This window comes from Vespula pensylvanica, chromosome 16, assembly GCF_014466175.1.
Source record: "Vespula pensylvanica isolate Volc-1 chromosome 16, ASM1446617v1, whole genome shotgun sequence".
Classification (NCBI taxonomy): Eukaryota; Metazoa; Arthropoda; class Insecta; order Hymenoptera; family Vespidae; genus Vespula; species Vespula pensylvanica.
In genome coordinates this window covers 2,805,158-2,818,863 of record NC_057700.1, presented here as the reverse complement: position 1 = coordinate 2,818,863, position 13,706 = coordinate 2,805,158, and the positions used below count along the sequence as shown (strand labels likewise).

The 13,706-nt window shown below is 29.8% G+C and overlaps 1 protein-coding gene across 19 annotated transcripts in view; it reads right to left on the bottom strand.

Annotated features, from left to right (window-relative positions):
• LOC122634859 (catenin delta-2) overlaps positions 1–13,706 on the bottom strand; it is a 69,052-nt gene that overhangs the window by 11,965 nt on the left and 43,381 nt on the right. For 13 of the 19 annotated variants that reach the window (XM_043824230.1, XM_043824219.1, XM_043824224.1 and 10 more), the window contains 4 exons: positions 11,989–12,302; positions 11,055–11,358; positions 10,763–10,901; positions 9,533–9,656 (listed from right to left, as the gene is read on the bottom strand). In XM_043824230.1, coding sequence (XP_043680165.1) covers positions 9,533–9,656; positions 10,763–10,901; positions 11,055–11,358; positions 11,989–12,302 — 881 coding nt within the window. Of the gene's footprint in view, positions 1–5,032; positions 7,351–9,532; positions 9,657–10,762; positions 10,902–11,054; positions 11,359–11,988; positions 12,303–13,706 lie in introns of those variants that run through there. The other 6 variants (XR_006328493.1, XM_043824221.1, XM_043824223.1 and 3 more) reach the window with 3 other exon arrangements.

Below are 13,706 nucleotides of genomic sequence, written 5' to 3'. Positions count from 1 at the left end.
ATAAAAAAAAAAAAACAAAATCTCTAAAAACCTATTCAATGCTTATTAATATTAAAACACGATGTCAATCTAATATTGAATAAAATTATTACAAAAGAGACGGAGAGAAAGAGAAAGAGAGATAGAGAGAGAGAGAGAGAGAGAGAGAAAGAGAGAGAGAGAGAGAGTCAGAGATTAGAATCGATTTTTCTCTCTTCCGACAAAATGGAAGATCATTTATCATAATACCACGAGACATGGATATTCTAAGTGATAGAAACGATTTTCTCGATCGGTCCATCGAAATACGAAAAGTTCTGCATTCGAGCGATTTTTGTACAAATGTGATTAGCGTCAATATCTTATATATACACATACATATAAATATATATATATATATGTATATATAAGCCATTGTTGTTGACGTTTATGCATATAATACAATGAGGAGGAGAAACGGTGCGTACAGATAAAAATGTGAGAAGATTAATAATGAGTCGTCCTATATTTTCATGGCTTCTCCTCTTACCATATTCAATAAAAACAATTCTTAATCGTTTGACATAATCGATTCGTACTTTTCTTGTTCTTGTTGTTCTTCTTCTTCTTCTTCTTCTTCCTCTTGTTATTTCTTGTTCATATAATCCTTGAAATTTGTTTTTTCATTTCCATTTTCTTCTCCTTTTTCTTTTTGTCATTTCCCTTCATTCTTTATCTTATAATATTTAATTTCTTTCTAATCTACGACGAAAATGTCCCCATCAAGGAAAGATCTAATGATTTTTCATTTACATGTCCTTTCCAATATTATCCCTGTATATGTTGTGCGATGCGGCGCGCTAAACATGCCTATCCATGTATACATATGTATTTCTTTTTTTTTTTTTTCTTAGCTTTAAACTGATCAGCCTTATAAATATATATATAAATATAATTATATATATATGTGTGTGTGTATGTGTATGTATGTATATATGTATGTATGAATGAATGTAATGAATATGAATGATGTATAGTGTCTACGTATATGTGTGTATATTTATATAATATTAACGATAAGACGCCATTAAAAACATGGGACAAATAAGATCTCCCAATACTCGAGTACTTTTTCTTTTTTCTTTTCTTTTATTTTATTTGTTTGTTTGTTTGTTTGTTTATTTATTCATTATTCCTTTTCTTTTTCTTTTCCTTAGCAAAACGCAATTTTGTTTATCGTGTTCATTGCACCCTTGTCGTTTCTCTTCTTTTCATTTTCTTTTTTACATGTGTTTGTTTTGAATGTACGTGTACGTGTGTGTGTTTGTGTGTTTTTTTGCTTTTTTCTTTTCTTTTTATCTTTTCATATAAAATCAATTAAACAGTCTTCCGTCTTTAACTCTTTCAAAGCTTCTTCTTCTTTTTCTTCGTTTGGCTTTTTCTCTGCCGGTTTCTTTAAAGTTTTTGGTTTCTATTTCCTCTTCTATTTTTCTTTTTTTCCCTTTCTCCTTCTTCCTCTTTCTCTCTCTCATTCATTATTATTAATTATTATTATTAATATTTTTTTTCTTTATTTATATTTTATTTATCATCGTAGAAAATTATAAATCGCTGGTTCACGAGGTATAGACACACAAAATGAATAAAAAAGGGATATCAAAATCTTCCGTAACGATCGAATCGATCGAAGCAGTACATATGTAAGTAAGTAAGTACGCTCGCTAACTCTCGAAAAGGTGGTTGGTGCATCGTGTCCTTGAGAGTGGTATAGCGTCTGTCGTGATACGTGTAATGTAATAGATAAAACGTGCATGCGTTTATCTCTTTTTTCGTGTTTCATTTTTTTACGCATTTTTATTATTATTTATTAATTTTATTTTTATTATTATTATATTATTACTACTATTACTATTACTATTATTATTATTATTATTATTATTATTATTATTATTATATATACTTTTATCATTATTATTTTTTTTTATTATTATATTATTATTATTATTTTATTTTATTATTATTATAGGCTTTTTTTTTCGTCGTCCATGGACCATCGGAAAATAGTTTCCTTGCCTGAGTGTGTGCGTGTGTGTTTATCTGTACATGTTCGACTCTATTCTATGGTGTATGTTTGCATATGTGTGTGTATGTGTGTAATCGCACACCATCTCGTCGGTATAATCACCACTTCTTATCGTGAGATTTTTTCTACTCTTGTTTTCTCTTATGGCAATTTTTTAAATTATAAGAGAACATATTTCGCTGTCGATCCCATCATTAGATTCTCCTCTCCTTTTCTCTCTCTTTTTTTCTTTCTTTCTTTCTTTCTTTCTTTCTTTCTTTCTTTCTTCCTTTCTTTCTTTTTACTTTTCCTCTTCCTTTTTCTCTTTATTTATTTATTTATTTATTTATTTATTTATTTATTTATTCATTTATTCATTCATCTATTCATTTTATTTCTCTTTAAAAGAGAAACGAATGAATAAATAAAAAGCAGAAAGAAAAAAAAGGAATAAGAAGAAGAAAAAAAAAAAGAAAAGAAGTTGCCACACTTGCCATTGAGATTCCGAGCGCGCGCGAATTTTTATCGTGATACATAAGGATGGCCTTGAAACGTACGAAGAAAGTACTTACATACGTATGCATGGCTTGCATAAAGCAACAACCCCCGTCGACAAATTTCTTATTTCTTTCTTTCTTTTTTCTCTTCTCTTTTCTTTTCTTTTCTTTTCTTTTACTATTGTCCCAACTTTCCAACCTCTCTCCCACTCCACATCCATCACCCTACCACCCCAACAACCCTTATCCATTTTTCTCATTTAACATCGTCCATCGAACGAAATGGTCCAAAATCTTTAAAAATATTTCACATACGATTATTATACAGCGTGAACTATACGTTATTGATTAGATAAATTTGTTAACACATCTATCACCCTCATCATTCTCATCCCTCTCTCATCCCTAATCCACCTTGTAAATATATATATATATATATATATATATATATATATATATATTTAAGTTTATGTACGTGTGTTACAAGTAAATTGCAAAAATGTTTTTATCGGACATCGAAGTTGTTCTCAAGCCGAAGAATAAGCTCGAAGGGTTGGTTTCTTTTTTATTATTTATTTATTTTCGTTTTCTTTCTCATCCCTTGCATCGTCTCCTTTATTCCACCTTCCCCCACCTTCCCTCCCTTCATTCGTTATCGTTTCCCTTGTTTTACCCTTATTCTACGATCTTTCATGATATTTTAAGGGTGACGAAGAAACGATGGAGAGATTCTGGGGGTGTGGAAGAGAGAGGGAGGGAAAGAGAGAGAGAGAGAGAGAGAGAGAGAGAGAGAGAGAGAGAGAGAATAATTTTCTCAACGAATCGTGATCTTCGAAAAGTGTGTTTCCTTTTTTCTTATCTTTTTGTTCTTTTTTCTTTTTTGTTTACCAGTTCCTCCACCTTCTTCTCTTTCTTCTTCGTCTTCTCTTTATTTTTTATTTTTGGTTCTCTCCTACTTTTTATAAAACTTTCTTCGACAATTATCCCCCATATCTTAAAGAAGATTAAAATGAGCGTGTACGATACAAGTGATAGACTAATTATTTTTTTTTTTTTGTTTACGGGTGCTCTTTGTTTATACACGCGGGTGCTGTATATAGCCTTTTTGTTATGCGATTTGGTACTTTTTTTTTTCTCTTTTTTTTTCTTCTTTTTTTTTCCTTTTTTTTTTCATTTTAATTATATCCCATCGATATAGACATTCTCTTCGCACATTCTCTATCTCCGTTCGCCTCTTTCTTTTTTTTTTCATTTTGTTTGTTTTCTTTTATTTTGTTTTGTATTGTTTTATTTGGTTTTGTTTTCGTCACCGCCTACCCTCTCCCTTAGTCATCGTAGTTATATAAAGTTGATTAGAAAATTAAAAAAAAAATTGGTGCGCGCCTGTGTGTGTATGTGTGTGTATGTATATATGTATGTATGTATGTATGTATATATGTATGTATGTATGTATGTATCTATGAGAATAATAATTTTACTATTAATATATACAAGTATGCATATGATCGATAAGTCAGTCAGACGACTCGTGAGACGAGTTTGGGAGTATTTACGTATACGCTCGTTCGTTTGTTGTGTCCTCCTTTCTATTTTATTTTATTTATTATTATTATATATATATATATATATATATTTTTTTTTAAACAACGAGAGATTAACTTCGAACATCGAATATGATCGGTAACGGACGATCGAACGGCCCTATCGATCGAGCCAATTAGATTGCTTTGAAATCAAATGCAATCTCTTATTTAATGTGCGCATAAGAGCAAAGCTCTATAACTCTAAATTCTCTCTCTCTCTCTTTCTCTCTCTCCCTCTCTCTATTTATCTATTTATCTCTTTCTATCTTTCTCATTTTACTTTCTTACTTTCCTTTTTTCTAATTCTTGGTATTCAACGCTACGTTCGATCGAATCATTCGCAAACATCATTCGTCAACTGTCGTAATATCATTTAAGAAATAGAACAAGGATATATATATATATAATATATATATTATATACATATATATTATATATATACATATATTATATTTTATATATTATATATTATATATATAATATGTATATATCGACTATCAATAATGTTTTCTTCTCGCAACCAGTCGATAACGTTATTACATTATTCACCATCTTCTTTCTTTCCATTTTTTCTTTCAATCTATTTTCCATCTCAAAGACGATTATGGATCTTCACCGCTGCCATTTTTTTTTTTTTTCTTTATAAATCTTTTCGTTCCATCATAGCAATATTTTCTATCCTTTCTTTTTGTTGTTGTTCTTCTTAATAATAATTACATAAATTCGAGCGCGATATAATATATATATATATATATATATATTTATCTATAAATTCGACATTTATCGTTTGTCGATCTCTCTCTATCTTTCATCTCATCCTTTTCCTCTTCTTCATTTTACTTTACTTTAATTTCTTTTTTTTTTTTAATTTTCCTTTCCTTTTCTTTTCTTTCTTTTTTTTTTTCATTATTCTCTGGCTAGCAATGGCCATCTCTTTTTAAATCTTATATTCGCGCAATTGCACGCATAGATAAGGGACAATCCGACGTCGAACACGAGCAGAGACACATTATTTTCTTTTCGCAGGCACACGCATCTTTTCTTTTTTCTTTTCCTCTTTTTCTTTTTGCATATACATGGAATATTATCTCTTTTCCTATGTTATGTGTGTATATGTGTACGTATATAATGTATATAATGTATATATATTTTTTTTAACCCATGCGCCGTAAAAACAAAGACTATGTTCGTAATAATAGTGCAGCTTATAAATCTCATCACCATCCTCATGCCACACCCACAGCCTCGACAAAATTTATATTAATACAAATAATTATATTATTTATATATATGTATATATATATATTGTATATATATATATTACATATATATATATATATCACGTACACTTAATTATTCCATTTCATTCTTACACTTTTATATATAGTGCTATATGTGTATATACGTATGTCCGTGTGTGTGAGTGTGTATGTATTTATTACTCTCTTTCTCTCTCACTTATTCCTTCAGTCGAACACACACGCGCACACACACACATATATATGTATATATATATATATGTATATATAATATCCTAATCGTATATTAATACGTACACTTATTTATAATAATGCAAACAATAGCGTACGCTCACTGGTATACTCATCGCCGTCGCATTTGGTGATGCGACATAAAATGTACATGTATATTTATATATTTGTATATATGTACGTATGTATATGTGTATATATATATATATATATATATATATATATACACATATTAATTTAGAATTGTGCAATGAAGTTTCCTTTACTTGTTTGTATATTTATTTATTTATTTATTTATTTATTTATTTATTTATTTATTTTTTATTATATCTTTAGAGCCATTAGTGCGACTACTGTTGCTGCGGATGTGGTCGGACGAGTCGCCATTTTTGTTTGTTAGACATCGTAGATCAAAGAAAGGGTGCAAGAGAGTGCATTTTTGAATTCTCCTCTTTTTCGCATTTCACTGATATAATACGATAATAATAATAATACATTATTGTATATGTATGTTCGTATATATACACACGCACATATATACATATATGTATGTATGTATGTATGTACGTATGTATGTATGTATGTTCAAGTCATACTTATGTATCTTAACAAATGTTTGCGTTTACGTGGAACACTGACACATATGTATATATATATGTGTATATATATATATATATATATAAATATGTATATACAATCAGGCGTAAAGAAGAAAGGAGTTACGGGGGTCGCTGATTCAAATGGTATTAAGAGAGCGCTATGATGTATCGACAGGTAAAACTTTTGAAAAGCTTTTTTCTTCTTTCTTCATTCTTTCTCTCAACGTCACAAAACAGAGAGAAAGAAAGAACGTAAAAGACTTCTTCCTCCTTGAATCGTCCTAGCTCTTCAATGGCCGATGAACGTAGACGTACATATATTTCGCTGTGCTCGACGACGAGCAGGCTCGGAGTAAAAGATGGTGGTGATGATGATAACGATGATGATGATGATGATGATGATGATGATGATGACGATGACGATGACGACGATAATAATGACAATAATAATGACGATGATAACGATGATGATGATGATGATAATAATAATAATGGAGATAACGACGAGGACGAAAAATTTGTGGAAGAAGAACGCATTATAGTCGTAGTATTCATAATAATAGTAATAGTAATAGTTGTAGTAATAATAGTAGCAGTGGTAGTAATAGTAGTAGTGTAGTAATAGTAATAATAGCAGCAGTCGTCGTCGTCGTCGTCGTCGTCGTCGTCGTCGTCGTCGTCGCCGTCGTCGTCGAATATGAAATAGTTCAAACGTTGATGTGATCCTTTCGTTCGATGAATCGTATCGAAAAAAAATTTCGCGAGTTTACAGGACGCATTTTATACCCAAGAATCACCTGCAGATGCTGCCGTTGAACTTGGTGGTATACTAACGGTAGCATTTCCTGATGTCCCATCTTGGACACCGATAGAGACGCCATCAGGCATCCACTGAGTGGTACCTGGCGTTCCGCCAGCTCCACCAGTAACGCTCGATACCGTACCGACCGGTCCCTGATTCTGACCACCGACAACACCAACACCACCGATACCACCAACACCAACACCACCAACAACACCACCACCACCACCACCACCGCTACCGGCGCCGCCTCCGCCACCTCCACCGCCACCGCCCTGGCCCACCCCCAGCTCGTATTGCCGCTTCTTTTTCTTCTCCAAGTTAACTTGCGCGTAGAGCGGCTCACCGGGTTTCGGCTGCTGCAACATACACACAAGCCAACGGTTAGTATACAAGCTCTGGGGGGGCTTTTTTCTCTTTTTGTTTTGTTTCTTTTTTTTTTTTTTTTTTTTAATCGTTTTTCCCTTTGTTTTAGTTTGTTTTTTCGGCGTAGTTTCGCTTTTACTTATTTGTTTGTTTGTTTAGTTAATTAATTGATTAATGATTAATTTATTTATTTACTTGTTTATTTATTTACGTAATTATTAATTTTTTTTAATTTAATTTTTGGTTCGTCTTCTCTCTCTCTCTCTCTCTCTCTCTCTCTCTCTCTCTCTCTCTCTCTCTCTCTCTCTCTCTCTCTCGCTCTCGCTCTCTCTCTCTCTCTCTCTCTCGCTTCTTTACTGTCTTTACTTTCCACTCTTTTTCTCTTGTTCCTTCTTTTTTCGTTTTGTTTTTTTCTCTACTTCTCTTTTATTTCTTTTTTTTTACTTCGTATTGTGTCATGAGTGAGAACGGAGGGGGTGGGGGGACCTGATAAGTGCATTAAGAAAAGTGCATTGATCTGAAAGTTCTTTTTTTTTTACTTTTCTTTTTTTCTTTTTTCTTATTTTCTTTCTTTTTTTTTTTTTTTCTTATAAAAAACTTTCGACAGAAACAACTTCTTATCCTGATCCATGGCAGGGACGGCATTTTTGTCGCGGTGGTAGCGAATGACCCTTCTCGTTTGACGTACCTCATCTCCCTCTTAATTTATTTATTTATTTATTTATTTATTTATTTATTTATTTATTTATTCTTTTCTTTAATTATCAATCTATAAACGCGAACGATATTGTTACATGGACATTATCGTTTCATATGTTAAGATATATATATATATATATATATTTGTATGTCGAGATAGAGTACTTCTAACGATTTAAATCAGATCCTATTGTTGTCGTTCTATAAATTACGTTCTGCGTTATTTAAGGATTTTCTGCACCGATATGTTCTGTCTAATGATGAAAATTTACGATCAATTCTATATATATATATATTCTATTTACTTACTTATCTAGCAAAGAAATTAATCGAAATGTATTAATACAGAATCGATGTGTGTGCGCGTGTACGAAGTCGGAAATGTTATATTTCCTTTCTTTTTTTCTCTCATCCTTTTCATTTTTCTTTTTTTTTTTTTTTTTTTTTTTTTTTTAATCCAATGACAATCGAACGATCATTAATACATGCATAAATAATTAAAAAATAAAATAAAAATACATAGGAGTATCGTATTAGGATCATCGTTCGTTCGTGTAAATTACATACAATGTTAATAATATCTTTCACGTTATATGTATACAAATGTATTTCTAGAGCTTTATAAATATCATTAAATATATCGTGTGCTTATTATTTATTACAAATGAATCATTCCATCGTACGAATTCGCAATAAATTCATTATTTTTATGAAAAAAGATTTTCATATGACGATTTCTATGAGAGGACAGAACACCTTAAAAATGTATTGTATAATTATCACATAGTTGGGGGTGGCGGGGAAAGAAGAAAAAAAAAAAGAAACAAAAAGAAACAAAAAAGAAAAAGAAAAGGAAAATATCCTTTATAACACGTTGGCACTTATTCAAAAAAATTCTATAAAATATACATCCCATCTCCTAATATCGTATGTATATATGTATATGTATTATATCTGCGTATACACACACATATATATATATATTTATTTATATATATATGTGTGTGTGTGTGTGTGTGTGTGTGTGTGTGTGTGTGCGTGTATATGTATATGTGTGTATAATCTAGAACTACCTATCTAGAGAAAACTTTCTTTCCTTTTAAAATTCTCTTTTTAAATTATGTATATACTAATAAAAAAAAAAATATATATATATATGTATACTGTTAAAACTTTCTTCAAGTATAACATTATTCCCTTTCTACGTTTATAATTGCCAAGTACGATTATAATATCGGTTAAAATTGTTCTTATTTCTTTGTTTGTTTGTTATTTCCCTTCTTTTTCTTTTTTTCTTTCCTTTCTCTTTTCTTTTTCTTTTTTTATTCAATACGATACGCTCACACACACATATATATATATATGTGTGTATATATATGTATGTATCTATGTATGTATATATGTATATATAAAAAAATATCTTTATATATAATGCACTAATTATAATTAATTACGCTACTGCATATCATTACTTACAGATTGGTAAATCGTAGGTCGTCCAACGTTATTTGAATTAATATTAGCTCTTTGAATCGTTCGATCTTCGTATCTCGTACTTCCCTGGCTCGCCATTGGTCGATTCAATGTGCTACAATCATAGCTACATTTAACGTGGAATAAACGTTTCCAAATATTACTTTTGGGACTCTGCATAAAATTTAACGAAAACAAAAAAAAAAAAAACTCATAACTCCTCTCACTACCTCTCAAAACAAAAAAAAAAAGAAAAAAAGAAAAAGAGAAAACAAGAAAAAAATCAAAATATAATAAATCAAAAACAAACAAAAAATAAATATCATCGAGTAAATTTCAATTGTATTGTATAGAACTGAATTAAAAGCAGAGTCCCAGAACTAAAAATTAATTAACAGAGAGTATCTATCTATATATACATACATATGTATATACAGGGGATGAATACATTCAAGTGTTTCAAATTTATATCACGAGAATAAATCAATTTAGAGAAAAAAAAGAAAAAAAAACAAATATTTTTCATTTCGAAGAGAAGCTGGTGGTGGATGTAAATCGATATCATTGATTTTACATTGGATAAAAATGTCTTCGAAGATCATACGAGATCGATCTTTAATTTCTTTAAAAGAAAACCTTCTCGTTTTTTCAATATTCTTGTAACTTATTTGATTATAATATTTTAACAAAACGCTATAATGAAATATATTTTCATTTTGAATAATTTACGAGTACTTTATAAGACTTTAAAATTACAATATCGCCGGCTTATGTATTTATATGAAGACATATCAATTTTGGAATTTAATATACATTAAAATTTAATAATACAATAATTTATACGAGAAATATTCAGTTTTAAATGTCGTTTATATGAATATGACAATAAAAAGATATAATTTTGTATTTAAAAATGTAAACGGGAGCTTCGTGTGATCTTCAGAATTGATTTACAAGGTCAAATCAATGATACCATTTTATGTTCCCTCTTTTAAGACAGTGAATTGTTTCGTATGAAACGTTTATCTCTAAAATAATTTGTTTCCCAGATATAAACTTATAATACTTTAACAAACTCACCTCTGTATATGTATATATGAAATATATATATATATATATATATATATATATATATATATATATTAAAAAATATATAAGAAAAAAGAAAAGAAACAAAAATCATAAAATTTGTCTCTCATGACATTGACGATGATTTTCATAGTAATCCAATACCTGTTGGCGTTATTTGGCGAATTAGGTCCGGAGTTTCGAGCTGCGACAGTTTTCGTAACAAAGTCCTGTTCCTTCCAACCGTGTTTCTTATAAACGTCTCGTAATTCCTGATGCTGCCACATGGTGAAAAGGACTTGTCCTAAAAAATTGAAAAAGAAATGAAATAAAACATATTGATTTGTTTTATTTATTTATCATTCCCAATCGCTTCGTTTTAAAAATCAAAATAGTCTATCGACATAAATGAATTTCTGCTTTCGTTGTCTTTTTTCTTTTCTTCTTTTTCTTTTACCTGCGAACTTGAGAACACGAGGTGTATATTTTTGACGTTGTCGCGTTATGTTCATAAGCCTATCGACACCACCAGCGTCCAACAACGATCGTGAAAATTCGGCGTTCTTTTTAATGACCTCGTTCAAAGTCGCAAGTACTGCTGCTATCGTATCGTCGCTCGTCCCCTGATCATGCTGATTATTTCCCGAGGGTAACTTCTGAATGAGATCTCTCATCGCATATTTACCAATTAACTCCTTATTGCGCTGATCTATCGCGAGATTTCTCAAGGCAGTCGCTACTGCGCAAACTACTCGATCCACCTGAGAGAAAAGAAAAAAGAAAATGAATGATACGAAGGAACGAGTAAATTCATTTGGTATAAAATTAGTATCGTAAATTCGTTTTATCGTGTGAAGAAAAAAAAAAAAAAAAGAAAAAAAGAAACAGGACAATGTAGATGTAATGTGAAATTTACAGTATTATTTATATTGTTAAATTATTAAAAGTATCATATATTGTTATATATGTAATTATAATTATACTGTAATATTATACTATAATTATAAGATAGTATAATATAGTACAGTAATAATAGTATCAATAAGTATGCTTATTATTAATATAACGTTACTTATACCAGTGTAATTTATACGAGTAATATGTTATTTATAATCACTAATTATAATAGTATATAATTATCGTACGTTACTATATATTTGTATTAATTTGAATGAAATTATAATATATATTACAATAGCAATAAATAATATAATATATTTATTACACGAATTATACGAATTTTGATTATTGTCTAACAATTAAATTTATATCAAACGAACAGAAATGTTTTACCTATCGTTATGGAATAAACGAATGAATGAAATAAATAAATAAACGAATGAACAAATAAATAAAGAAATTATAGTTGTTCTCGTAACAGAGATACGTACCTCCATCCTTAACAATTCGACTAAAATAGGAAGACCCTTGTCCTTCCTTACAGCTGCACGAATTTCAATGCTCGGTTGCCAGTAACAAGCAGCGAGATTTTGCAATGCTCCCGCTGCAGCTTCTAATGTTTCCGGATTAGAGCATGTCTGTAAAAGGCTTAAATAAGACTGAACGACTTCCGGTTGCCAGAGTAACTCCATCCCTCTGACGGGTTCCGTTCTTGGGCTCGTCGTGCGTGACGTTGCGTTCTCCTTTTGAACTGGTTGTCCATCCTTTTTCTTTTTACTACCACCAAAGCAACCCAAATTTTCACCTATGACAGAGAATCAAAAAAGAAGAAAGATTTTAGAAATTAAAAGCAAAAAAAATAATATATATATATATTTATATAAATATATAAATTTTTATGTGTATATATATATAATATATAATATAATAATTAATATTATATATAATTAATATATATATATATATCATATCGTATCGTATCGTATCGTCGTTCGTACGTGTCGTATGAAATATGATCAGGTATTATTATCTGATATTGGCTGCCATATTAATGTCAAAGACAGACAGATAGACAGACAGACACGCACGTACACAAATACAAATCTTTATCGACGTCATGTGAATTTTTTATTCGTACAAGAAATATGAGTGATGCGAACTAATATGTCATATGAATTGAACGTAATCATTAGCGATTCTTTTTTTGTGCAGCTATGGCTATTCTCTTTATTGGATTAGTATTTTTAAAAAGATATGTATCGGTATTTGTAAGAATATATCGTAATAATAGTGACGGAATTTTTAATACTTTATTATTATTTATAATGGACATATATAATTTATAATTAATCTTTATAAATTTAATAAACGATTTATTTAACAAAATACGTGTCCATTTGATAGTTAATAAAAATACTGATCCAATAAATATAAGTGCTTTTTTTTTTTTTCTTTGTCTTCTCCAGCCCTTTCTGATAATAGCTCTTTATTATCAACAATGTTAATAAATATCAATAATCATATTTACATTCGAGCTATTATTATATTTAGAAAATTTCATGCATATGATTGCAACGAAGATATGCAGTTTCTACGCAGATAAGATGATTCGTTTCCTTCGGTACTATGTTATGAATGTATGTATGTATGTATGTATGTATGTATGTATGTATATATGTATGTACATAGCCATTTAACTGAAAGCGAACTGAAAAATACATCGAAATACTGCCTACACTATGCCAATAATTATATTTTATAAAAAAAAACTTTGAATATATACATAACTCGAATTGCTTATATATCGTTTGAATATCGTTAGTAAAAGCACGCCAAGCTATGCAGTTTTATTTATTAATTATTTTTCATTTTTTCTTTTTAGGCGGATATAGAAAATCTTCATAAAATTAGCAGCATGAACGTTTACAAACGTTACAATTTCACAAAATGCATATATATATATACAGGGTAGACTAAAAGTTTCTAAGTTTTTGTGCAATTTTACAATCTTAAGAAGGTAAGGAAAAAAAAATTAAAAAAAAAAAAGAAATGAAATAGAAAGCAAAAAGAAAAGATAACGAGAAAGAAAAGAAAATAACAATAGAAATTAGTCTAACAAGGCCTAGAAAAAGAGTGATCGATTTATAAAAATCACCTTGGAACTTTTTAGCCCACCCTTCATATACGTACGCGTGTAAATATATTTTTT